Source organism: Haliotis cracherodii, unplaced genomic scaffold (genome assembly GCF_022045235.1).
Source record: "Haliotis cracherodii isolate W230 unplaced genomic scaffold, xgHalCrac1.p SCAF_4, whole genome shotgun sequence".
NCBI lineage: Eukaryota > Metazoa > Mollusca > Gastropoda > Lepetellida > Haliotidae > Haliotis > Haliotis cracherodii.
Window position 1 is genome coordinate 26,746,229 of NW_027266297.1, and position 13,667 is coordinate 26,759,895.

Here is a 13,667-nt window from a genome sequence, read left to right on the forward strand (position 1 = left end):
CTGAAATACGTACTTCTGTCTTAAACTAAGAATAGTATGCGCTTGTAATATTGTTGCGCTATTTTCAAAGCATACATGTATCTCAACAACCGCAGGACACATATTCAGCTGATGACCAAGGAAACAACACTGTTCGTTGTCATCTCTTGCGTGTATGTTGTATATCATGTAAATACGAAATATCGAACAATCTCAGAACATTTGAGTACATTAGCCTCGCTGTTTATATTGACTCGGGCTGCTATTTGTCCTTTAAACTGAAGAAGACCGACTTATTGAGAAACGCCTCGGAACATCACTAATGTATCAAAGTAGGGTGAGGTGTAACATTATATTAAAGAAAGAATTGATCCTCTTTAATGCTTAAGATCAAGTGTTCTTGCTATTTGTAGCTAGACATGTCTTATAAACGTGTCTCGCCCTTTTCAGATTATCTTCATAGCAAGACTGGCGTCGACTAGCTTACGGCATTAACAGATTGGGCAAATTCAATGACACGGGATCGTATTAATCGATATTACGTGAAAGAGAAATCCACATCTACTTAAGCGCATTTCAATTTCAATAAACGAGTAAAACCAACCCTAAAATACACCTTAGTGATTGCCAGAGCTCTGGCTGATTAAAACAAACATGAAATATTAATTTCAACCATGGGAACCAATTAATCATAAAATACCCTGATTGCATCACTTAAATGTGAACCACACAGAGCACTCTGACCAGTGCCTATAGGCCTCCACTGACTAGTTGCAATGAACACCGTGAAAACCATTCTTTATTTCAGGTAAACGTTTATAAATAACGAATACTGATAATCGAAGTTTAATGTCTGTTTAGCATCAGGTTTCGCAGGCTGGGCATGCAATTAGATCACAATGTCCTGAATGATTTTAAAACATTACTTGAAAATTAACTCCATTCCTTATAGAATGTGGTATATGTGATATTGATTGGCCAAAGCATAATAACTTATAACATGACCATAACCATACAAAAGGGCGGTACATGTCGGAAAAATAGAGCATTTGTTGCATTGAAGAGGGAAACATTGAAAGATAGTACCCCAGGGCAACGCATTCAGAGACTCAGGAATATCGCAAAGTACCCCAAAAATATTTTTCCAACAAATGGTTAAGGACTGTACTAGGTCGCCATCGGCTTAAGGGCTGGTTGATTAATGACCATCATCCATTTCATTACTTCACACGCCTTCTGTGTTCTCGTTAGCCGTGGTCCTTTACACCAACGTGAAGTGTTCATCTGTCAGCTGGCAATGTTCGTCTTCACCACGTGATGCATCATAGAGACCACTAAGGAGGTCGTCTACAAAGTAGACACGGCACCAGGAATACCTCAGAGTATGTTACCTCGCTCCAGACGTTTGATATCGGTTTGTTTGTCCTTGATACCGCCGACCTTCTTCACGTTATTGAACGTGTTCGAATACGGTTCTGCGTGAAGATATCGGATAGAGGGCGTACGTGTTGTCCCTTATTATTGTAAACATCTCGGCCAATAATACCAACCGACAATGTTATTGTAGTGTAAAGCCACAATAACGATCGCCCCACACCTTAACAAAATCATGCCATGATGACTCACCGTCATTGAAATCGTCCCATTTTAACAATATCGCTGATTCGACTTAAATGTGTTTTCTCGTTACTCACTCGTCTAACCCAGCGACCTGGAGGTTTGGAGTGATGGTTTTCGTAAAATCAATTGCTTTATAGACTGTTTTCGGTTCGTTTACTTTTAATACCGATTTCATTTCAAGGTTTCCTTGAGTGAATGAGCTGGATGCAACGCCGGTTTAAACAGTAATTCAGCTACATCACGCCGTGCATGCTTAATGTGTGAGGACAGTCAAATATGACGCAGCATTACGCTCTGGTGAACTCCACAGGTAAGACATAATGCTGACCAACCAAGAGTTATTATCGGGGCGAAACACTGATTCAAGCCCTCGTCCAGCGGATCCTTGCGCAGCTAAGGGACGTAACACTGCTCATAATCAGCCACGCATAATATCCAAGATGCATGACTAGCGGTTGTCATTTGTGCCCTACAGACTATTTTCTCTCCATAACAACTAGTTATTTTACGTTTAGGTGGCGATGCATATGTGCCCATATCACAGTAACCTGCTTTCTGCATGCAGTGTTTGCCTATACGTTGGGTTTGGGTAAATTCTACAGGAAATAACCCGTTGTAGGTTTCAGTGACTGTGAATGCTACACGAAGTCCGATCACTAACTTTAACCATAAGCAGATATATGCTTCACACATATATACATTTTTGTAGTTCTTGTACTGATTTTGAAGACTTAAATGAGCCAACTCGTATCAAAACCGTGAAGATCCGGGTTAGGAATTGGTCTTCAGCAACCAATGCTTATAGTAAGAGACGACTGTGCTTGTTGTAAGAGGCGACTATTAAGATTGGGTGATGAGTGTTGTCGTATCGTATCGTATCTGTAAATAATCGAGTCTGGACCAAACAGTCCAGTGATTGACATCATGAGCATCGATCCACGCGTACGTGTATTCTGTATTGATGGTCAAAAGCAGCCATGTGTCACCTCGGCGTTCTCATCGAAAGTCCTAAATGACATTCACCGTGGATGTTTATCACTTCGGTTAAACCTACGAGCACGGAAATTACGTGACAAATATAAGATCATTATCACAGCGAATGTTGGGCTGGACCTTTGTGCGTTAAAGGGACACCACTCTACATTACACCACACCATTCGTGAGCAAACAGCTATTGTGCAGATGAATGTGATGTGAGGTGAAATGGGGGTTAACGTCGCGTCGACGTGCATGTACGTGTGTGTTTGTACTAGTCCGGACTGATGCCGATTTATAGTGCTAGCTCACTGAGATACCATGCCGCAGTTTAACATGAATACCCCACTCAGACACAGTATACTTACTCCGAGCCGACCAGTCCTTGTTTTAGCCCCTAAGCCGAGCGCCCGATGGGGTAACAACAAGTACCATCTTTGAACGTCTTTTGGTATGACGCGGCCGGGGATCGAACCCCGGACCTTCCGCTCTCCGGGCGGACGCTCTACCCCTAGACCACGGAGGCGGTCTGTGCAGATGAAGACCTCATGAAGAATATAATAAGTTTGTTATCACAAAGATAAAAACCATGTCTCCTAGTTCTTCATCAACTACTTGACCAGCTCCCTACACGCTATAAATATAAATGTACATCTGATGGCGACATAAGACCATCCTCCGTCATTATAAGACTGAAGTTTGAGAAAAAATATTGCAAAATATGCCAACCCTAAAATAAACTTCTCTGAAGTCACCCTAATGTTCAGATGCCGCAATGTTATCAATATGCACCATGAATAACTTCACGTCGTATAGTTTTCATCAATGTAACAGGGCAGTGTGGAACTTCAAATGACACATATTATGTACATATCATCAAACAGTTAGCCCACTTACGCATTTTATATGATTTCAACATTTAATCTCGTTATCTTTTCTCTGTCTTCATAGAGTTAAGATTGTTATTGACACGCGTAGTATATGCGGAAATGCTGTGTAACGTAACGCTATTGAGAAAGCTTCAGTTGATAAATTTTGTGTTATTTATTTTCAACGCCACACACATCAATCGGCCAACCAGATGATGTGACCTTTAGATATGCAAATCTGGAGCAGACAAGAAAGTGATTGATATTATGAGAAACAATTCACGCCGTCGGGGTACAATGACACGCAACCAACCTGACCATCCGATCCATTAAGTCGCCTCTTACGGCCAGCATAGGTTACTGGTGACCAGGTCTCACCCGTAGTTCCATAGGAGTAGTTGATTGACGATCTTAGGGTAACGTTATGTACCGTCTACATGACGTTAACGTTTTGCGATGAAAAATAGAAACTTACTAGGATATTGCTAAGCACTTTATTACATGAAACATAAACCATAATATCACAGATACAGGACATTGGGCATGATTGAGATCAAGGCTGGGTGCTTCAAGGAAAATATAGTCTTTATTTCATCCACATTATGTAACAAGCCTGCAAAATATAAATTAGAGGTATATTGTATTTTGAAGCATGAAGGCGATCATGTTTCTCATTCGTACTTTGGAAGTGTGTAATACTATGCTTATTATGTAAATATATTTAGAACATACGTTTCCGACGCTTGTACCATTTAAATCTTATGAAACATATGAACAACAAAACAAACCTGGACAACAGTTTTAGGAAATGATAGCTTAAATATCTGAAAGAATATTAAAAAAATATGAAAATAGAAAACTGAAACGGAAATAAAGAGTTTTCAAAAAGTTTACGAATACATTTGCTACATGTAATTACATGCGCTGGAGTGGTAGAAGTAAAGATGAAACACAAACTCGCTAAAATAATTTACATGTAAATAGACTTTGACATTTGAATTTTTGAATGCTGGACACACAGTAAGAATGAAGCATTGCATTACAGTCTCAATGTGCACGGCTTTATGGTACTGCCACAGTAATATCTTTGGTAGCGCCATGTGGAAGTGAGCTAAGTTGAGGCACCGATACTGTGTTTGGTTTTGAGGTTCTTTGATAGAAAAGATTAAGATGTTAAGCCCGACGTGGGACAATAAAAATGTAAGGACGTTGATCTTATCGCCTTCCTTATTAACAATATTGAGACATGTCGATGCGTATGCTAGCATATATATAAACATTACCATGAGATGCTAGTATAAGTACAGAAAAGTTGCAATAGTGTGAATAAAGACTGCATGGTCATGTCTAAACCAACGTCTAGATTATCCAACAAATGAAGACTGATAATGAGAATTCTGTATGTAACTCTGTTGATTGATTTAATGATAAATTCAGGGAATTTCACCAATAACCGTTTGTTTTGATTTTGACGAAAAAATAATTTGAAGCTATTTGTAATATGTCATAAGTTTTAGACACAATAAACACATACGAATTATGAACCTGTAACTATATAAAGGAAGGCTAACAATATTGAATTCCGCGACAATGAACTGCTTTGAGGATAATTTCTTTTAAGAATGAAATATTGTGAATAATTTTGCTCTTTGGGTTTACTTGTCATAAGCAGTAACGACCTCGTCAAGCAACTGAAAGAGCATGATATTGAAATATTAGCATGCACCTACAATCTTCCTTTTGTTCCTCCACCCGTGTCCGTTCAGTTGATTTTAACTCGATATTGTCCTTGAATAATGTCAATGTGAATGAGTTCATTTCACACATCTCGGTTGCCATGTAAGTGTTCCGGAATGGTTGTGATCGTCTCTCCGGTCAATACACGGGCACTCGTATTGCACGGAAAAAAGGTTAAACTATCAGGTATATGACTTGGTTCGTCTTGCTTTTTCTCTGAAACAAAAAGATAAATGGTGAATAATGTGAATGTCATGTTTCAAACCCTTTTTGTAATCTGACATTTATATGCTGCATCAAAGTAAACTAAGCTATCCTTTTCTTTCTGTGGACGAATGTATAATATTACAAAGTTAAGGTTGTCCTTTTGAAATTACATCAATACTCTTTTAGAGATATTAATCACGTTTGTTATACCTCTATTAAGAATCTTGAAATTTAATTGGTTAGTCCGCACCACGTGACAAAACAATACATTTCAATGTAGACTACCAAATCATGTGTCTGACACTGACTGACAAATATTAACTCGTCATATGTACTGACGCATCTGTATTGACCTGTCACATGATGAATATTGACTAGAAAACAAGATGGCTGCGCTACTGTAATGACACAGGACGGTTTTAAAGGCTTCATAAATTTGTTTTCGCATATTTATCTCGCCATGAGTAATTATGTTTATAATGACATTGTAATGTATACATCTAAACGTCAACTATTATCAAAGTTGTTGTTTTAGTTTGTTATATTTTGAAAAGTTAAGTACGTGTTTCCAGATTAGTCCAGACAGCAATTAATTTCACATGTGAAACTGAGATTCTGTCTCTTGTTACCGTTAACTATTAGAGCGTCACTACTGACCAAAGGACCGCCTCCGTGGTCTAGTGTTAGAGCGTCCCCCCAGAGAGCGGAAGGTCTGGGGTTCGATCCCCGACCGCGTCATACCAAAAGACGTTAAAAGAAGGTACTTGTTGTTACCCTGTCGGCAGCAAGGGGCTTAAACAAGGACTGGTCGGCTCGGAGTCAGTATCCTGTGTCTGAGTGGGGTATTCATGTTAAACTGCGGTATGGTATCTCAGTGTGCTAGCACTATAAATCGGCATCAGTCCGGACTAGTACAAGCATCCACACACACAAAGACACACACACACGTGCATGTACGTCGCTATATAAGTGCAATAATCTTGGGCGCGACGTTAAACCCCATTTCACCTCACCTCGGCTACTGACAAAAGAATAAGGGAACTGAAGAAATGAAGGTGAAGGTGTAGTAACGATAAATGTCTGTAAAATTAATTTCTGTCGTGTTGATCAATATCTGACGAAATATCTGGGCGATACATGCACGACAACCTGACGGCATACTGTTGATTATCTTGTGTATGGTTGCCCATGATAATTCTCGCCAAGCCGCCCGAAGAGCTACCCAAAGCAGGGCCACGTTGATGTGTGCTGGGCGTACACTTTCCGCCCGAGAACATCCCACAGATGTTCTCGCGGGGAAATGGCAGTATAGTGTCCGTATGCCTTCTCGTCGGACATAATCGGTGACGATCTGGGCTCCACGTGGTCTGGCATTGTCAACTTGCAATTCAACATTTCTGTGAAAACTCTACCGAATGGAACAACGACAGTACGCAAAAGTTCGTCAACATATCGCTGGCCTGTCAAATGCCCATTCACAAGAACCCAATCAGTTTGCCTTTCATATGTGATACCGCCCCACACCATGACACTACCGGTCATGGGGTCAAGACTTTTTGCCCTGGCATACCGTTCGCCGCTACGTCGACAACGTCTTTTTCTGCTCTTTGTGAATCGCATGCGAACCTTGATTCGTCTGTGAACATGATGTAACGGCCTGGCCTAGCCCACATCAATCTTTGCCGCCTATGGTAAGCGGTTAGGGTCATACCCTTCACAGAACGCCTTGCTTTCAGGCGGTCTGCATTGACCCAGTTTTTAAAAATAGATGCTTTAAATCGGAATTGATAACAGATTCAGATTTGAATTTATTGCGTACTGCAATAAATGTAATGAGACGATCTTTTCTAGGTGTCGTTTTTCGGGCCTACTACGTCAACGTCTCATTGCAACCCCACCCGTTTGGCGGTACATGTCCCACAGTCGAGAAGTTACACTTTTAGATGTCAAGTGGAATAGAGGAAACACAGATGTCCAGTGAAATAGCGGAAACAGATGTCAAGTGAAATAGATGAAACAACTGTCAAGTAAAATAGAGGAAACACATGTCACGTGGAATAGAGGAAACAGATGTCACGTGGAATAGAGGAAACAGATGTCAAGTGGGATAGAGGAGACAGATGTCAAGTGGAATAGAGGAAACAAATGTCAAGTCGGATAGAGGAAACACAGATGTCACGTGGAATAGAGGAAACACACATGTCAAGTGGAATAGAGGAAACAGATGTCAAGTGGAATAGAGGAGACAGATGTCAAGTGGGATAGAGGAAACACAGATGTCACGTGGAATAGAGGAAACACACATGTCAAGTGGAATAGAGGAAACAGATGTCAAGTGGAATAGAGGAGACAGATGTCACGTGAAATAGAGGAAACAGATGTCAAGTGGGATAGAGGAAACACAGATGTCACGTGGAATAGAGGAAACACACATGTCAAGTGGAATAGAGGAGACAGATGGCATGTGGAATAGAGGAGACAGATGGCAAGTGGAATAGAGGAGAAACAGATGTCAAGTGGGATAGAGGAAACACAGATGTCAAGTGGAATAGAGGAAACACACACGTCAAGTGGAATGAAAGAAACACAGTATGTCAGTGGGTTTGGTTTAACACTGCTTTGAACAATATTCCAGTTACATAACCGCCCGTCAGCTTGATGTGGGAGGAAAGCCAGAAATGATACAGGTCTCAGACGTTTACCCCTTTGGCAAAACCAACGAGCACAGGTATGGTGCTGACAATCCTATAAACATAACCGGGACGAACCGTTTTGTTGGAAGCAACATTTAGTTATAAAATTTCACTTACCTATTTTGTGGTGATTTGACAGGCGTGATATCGGAGTGAAGAACTTTTTCACTGATAAGGTCATTGGGCACACTTTGGGTAAGGCTGAATATACCGGAAGAAGAACATTCCTCAGGCTCGAACACGTCTGAATCACTATCCGGATTCAAATTAGCGTCTGGTGTGTTACTGGCCCTTGAGATTGACTCTATGGCGTCATCGGAATCAATATTTGACGAAGCAGCAACTGGAGGAAGAAGACGGAATATATCGACATAGATACCATCTGGTGAATCTGACTGATGCCTCTGGCTATTTGAGGAACTATCATAGGCACCGTTTAGTTCTGGAATGCCCCCAGCAGCAACTTTGGATCTTGTGACATCAGGAAGATGATCACTATTGTTTGAGGATGCAGTTCTCATAACATCCGGAAGTGCACCGGCGCCATGTTGGAATTCCTGCGCGTTTGACCGAACTCTGGCTTCATCACAGCTTTGTCTTGCGGCAGGGTCACTTGGTTCTGTATTCCCGACAAAATAGTTCCTGTGACAAAGTTGACGTCTCACGTGCACGTATTGGTTACATCGACACTCCGGTACATCTTTTGAAGAAGTTGATTTTGAACAAACAAACTTTTTTGCAGTATCACGTATCTTTTTGAGGAAAGCCTTCCTCAAAAGAATGTAGAGCCATGGATCTAACGTCTGATTGAGGCTTGCCAGGCGCACTGCAGTTAATCCCAGCACTGGATTGGATTGTTTGGTTGCCAGCGTTATAACGATGTGAATCTGAAAAAGAAAAGTTAGGAGATTAACAATATTGTGCTGGAACATTAAACGTTACAAGGTACCATACATACATAACATGCAAATAACATGCAATTAACCCCATACGACTTACATTTCAAATTCATTTTGCAATACAATAAACGAGATGAGATAAGTACTCTTCTTGGCTAACTGGATTATAGATTGAAGGTTTCAAAAAGGATGATTGAGTGAGTATGGTTTTACGCCGCTTTTAGCAATATTCCAGCAATATCACGGCGGGGGCGCCGTGATATTGCTGGAATATTGCTAAAAGCGGCGTAAAACCATACTCACTCAATAAATGGGCTTCACATATTATACCCATGTCGGGAGTCGAACCCTGGTGTTCGGCATAACGAGCGAGCGCTTAAACCACTTGGCTACCCGACCGCCCCAGGATGAATGTGAACGTTTCGGTATACGCCTTTTCATATCAGGGAAGTAAGCAGAACTTGACTACAGCTGTTTGTTGTGGTGATATTTAAAAAACCCCTATAGAAACATTAAATTCAACACGGGACAAAGATTTGCTCATAGGTTAGTTATTATTCACGCATGTTTATGACCATATGTCAAAGTTTGTGTGTTATTTTTGAAGTGTTAAAGTACAATGCCCCTTATCACACCTCGTCCTCGTAAATCTAACTTCAAGCTATCTCTGGTAAATATTTTAAGTGCACAGCTGAAACAATCCTTAAACAACATGGTATTTATTGCTTCGATTGACGGCGCTTAAAGTGAGTCAGTTGATATTTAAATGTTAAACCAATCGGGGGCATGAACGATTATTGATCATCTCAAACGTTACTTTTTTCTGCTGACCTCTGTCTTCTTGGTTGTTTCCACACTTACAATACACCGCCAACTTGTTCTGTTGAGTGTCATGTTACACCTCGTCCTTCTTTGTTCTTATCTATCCATTACCGTCACTCGACTTTGTATTTCAGTAATCAGCTGTTGTTTTCGAATAGTTTTTGGAGAGTGTATTAATAACCACTAGTGTAAATATGCATGTTGAGCTGTATCTTCCCTCCCAATTCAAAAACATAAACTATAACAGGTTGACTTATTCTTTGATAATATCAATGTGACATGTATAAACTATGATGGGTTCATTTGTTCATAAATAACATGACTGTCATGTCTACTATAATAAATGTGTGTTTCGTAATCTTGAATTACGGAGTAATTAAAGTCTGTTTATGCATCTCTGGTGGAAGGTACACGGGCACCTCTAAGCAGGACAAAGGTGTTGAAGTAAACGGAACGGATGGCAACAGGAGCGCTTTGTTTGTGAGGCCACACGCAGCTTAGATGTTTTCTGTGTGAATAATGTATATGTGTTTTACAGAGTGTAGTAGAAGATCGTAAAAGAGTTAAACCTCAAAATAGTTGTTTGTGCAGTGTTAAAAAATATATTACGACTTTAAATGTCATATGTTGGTCCTTTACCCTTTTTACGTTTATTGTGCTTTGGATATTTTTAATGAGCTTATTTGCTGTAAACAGGTTTGGATACAGACGTGTCTGTTAATTCAACGTACATGTTCGCAGCTGTCCGTCAGATAACGTTCGCACTTCACGACATAACGTATGGACGTCATAACCCGCAGCTAAGCTTATTTGAACGACATAGATGCTCAGGTGAAAGCTAGCAAGCATTTAACTCAGCTATCAGCAATATTGAAACCATATCACGGCGGGGAAACAAAAGGAGGATATGTTTTCTTGCGAACTAACATATTGCCTTATCGAGTGTCAAATACCTGTCAAAGATTCATGCTCTGGTATTGCGATGACGGAAAGTAACTCCGGAATAACGTCTTACACATTCACTTGAGAAAAATGTCGATTATATATTTTCAAATAAATAAAGTATTTCCTTAATATATACGAATGGACTTTATGTTTAGAATCGAACACGGGACTTCGGAACTTGGTTACAATTATACTGCTAGCTAGGCTGTCCTACCACACTCATAAAAAGTTAGATATTTAAAGCAAGATGTTTGAATTAAAAATGTATGAAAATAAAGGAATAGCTCTCAGCAATACTGCTTTCTGCAAGATCATAGACACATTGCCGTTCTCTATATGAGAGTCAACAGTTCGCCGAACGTTAATGGATATGCCTCAGTGCCTCTTGCAGAGCTACTCATTCCAAATCACACCGAGAGCCTGTTTCTGGTCACAACGTTAGGAATTCTAACCAGGAAGGACTATCATATTGCATTTTATTACAATGGTAACCACACGTCTCGAGACAAATTTCCCTATTACTGCCCACAACTGCCAATTAATCTCATGTTCATGGGCTCTCTCTTGCAATGCACAGCACGGCCTCAACAGAGCCACGTGTATTTAACTGTCCATTCGATCGGAGTGCAGGATTGGGTACCAGATCAAGTACAATAATCATTTTTGCAAACATGGACGTCACACAGCCTTCACAGTTCGATAGACCAATGTCTACATATCTTTTACCTTATTTTGTTCTTGTTTAAGATTACAAAAACTGTTTTGTTTACTGTTAACAGACAAGGATGTAACTGTAATGTATAATCTATTTATTCATTCGGGGGCACGGGTGGCCCAGTCGTCTAAGGCGCCGCGATTCGCTGTGCAAAGTTGCGTCCCTTGGCCACGCCAGAAACCTATGATTGTGGGTTCGAATCCCGGTTCGCCCCGATTATGTTTCTAGGTTTGTCAGCACCATACCCGTGCTCGTGGGTTTCACCGAAGTGGTAAATGTCTGAGACCTGCATCACTTCGGGCTTTCCTCCCACATTAAGCTCACACGCCGTGATATAACTGGAATACTGTTAAAAGCGGCGTTTAACCCAACTCACTCACTCACTCACTATTTATTCATAACACATGCTCATGATATAGTCGGAAACGTAAATCGACTCTGCTTTCGACAGAGACTTCTAATGATAATTATGAATTTGGAAAGAGTTTTGTTATATTATTAAGGAATCGTGTTTGGTTTCAACAAAATCATTACATGCGCTGTCGTGTTACTTTAATTTCTGGCCCATCACTTGTTCGTCTTGTCAAGATTCAATTGTTCACAGGTCACTTTCTTATTACAGGATACGGTTGTGTGGCATCAGGTTAAAAAAACCAACTGACTTTTTTAACGCAAAATGTGTGCGTGGCGGGTGCGGTAGGACAGGGCATGCTTTTACCTGGTATCACCACTGCTTTTCAAGGATCCATTCACATAATTGTCACCGCTATTTTGCTATACGACTAATGGCATCTATTTCAGAGGTTGTTCGAGACTGCTTGTTCTCTGGCGTTGACATAACATGTTTATGAAGCACATCGCATGGTCAACATCGTATCGTGGACATCATGTTTATTACCATCACCATGACTGTACAATAAGTGTCACGTTTCAAATTGTACATGGCAAGTGTTATGTTAAAATGATAATAAAAACGGTTGAAAGAAAAAGGAAAACAACCATACAAAAGGAAAAATAGTTTATCATTCATGCTTTACTACAATCGATAAATTTTGCCCAAAAGACTGTCCTATAGAATAATATATGTAATCGCATTTGTTATTAACCAGCTGTTCGTTACAGCACGATTAGTAGCACACGTAGTCTGTCTTACAGACCCTGATACAAATATATATCAAATACAGCCCATGCAAGTCTATAATGTTTGGCAAGTCTAGACTACCGCAGTATCAGGAGTATTCAGGAAGAGAGTCACTGGGCTCCTTTTAATTATATTTTTTATTAAGATAACTGAACAACCGTTTTTTTTCCGTACGATATGTTCATTTCAGAGACTAGATGTTAGTCTATAGCACACGGAGTCGTGGTGTAATGCATGAGTGCGTTGGACTTTATGTCGCTTTGAACAGTATTCCAGATATATCACGCAGTGCAAGCTTTATGTTGGAGTGAGTGAGTGAGTGAGTTTGGTTTTACGTCGCTTTTAGCAATATTCAAGCAATATCACGGCGGGGGACACCAGAAATGGGCTTCACACATTGTACCCATGTCGGGAATTGGACCCGGGTCTTCGGCGTGACGAGCTAGGCTACCCGATCGCCCGCTTTATGTTGTAGGAAAGTCCGATGTGATATGAGACGGTGAGTAGGGTTTTATGTCGTTGAACAGCATTATTCCGACAATAACGGCGATGAACATCTAGAATGTGTTTGATTATGTAGATATACAAACACATTATCACTCAGCGCGACGAACGGACGCTTTAATCATTGGACCTATCCCGTCAAACAGATATAAACAAAAAGGTGCATGGTAGATCAGCTACAGATATGACTCATAAACTTTCAACACAGATTACAGCTCAAACAGGAACGTTAACAGTGAAGTGCACGAAAACATGACAATTTCATGCTTAATTTAACGCTTAAATATGAATGCCTTCAAAACACTTCAAACCCCTATTAAAGTTCTTTCTAGGTCTTCAAACAACATTCAGACAGACTCGGGGAAATAAAATACTTTGTACGGACAGACCATAGAAATTCCCGAAAATAAACATAATTCAAACAAGAACGTTTTAATAGTTTTGCACAGAATATTCTTGTGTATTCAAGCTTTTCAAACCATTTTGTCGATGCTGTTCAAGGACACCGCTGCGCTTCACAATGTGTGAGTGCTCCCCTCTGAGATGCGACTAGGGATGAGA

The 13,667-nt window shown here is 40.3% G+C and overlaps 1 protein-coding gene across 6 annotated transcripts in view; it reads right to left on the reverse strand.

Moving 5' to 3' along the window:
- Positions 1 to 3,981: 3,981 nt before the first annotated feature.
- The window catches only part of LOC139479948 (prostaglandin E2 receptor EP4 subtype-like), a 75,109-nt gene continuing 65,423 nt past the window's right edge, over positions 3,982 to 13,667 (reverse strand). For all 6 annotated transcript variants that reach the window (XM_071262887.1, XM_071262890.1, XM_071262892.1 and 3 more), the window contains 2 exons: positions 8,198 to 8,967; positions 3,982 to 5,396 (listed from right to left, as the gene is read on the reverse strand). In XM_071262887.1, coding sequence (XP_071118988.1) covers positions 5,363 to 5,396; positions 8,198 to 8,967 — 804 coding nt within the window. In that variant the 3' untranslated portion in view covers positions 3,982 to 5,362. The remainder of the gene's footprint in view (positions 5,397 to 8,197; positions 8,968 to 13,667) is intronic.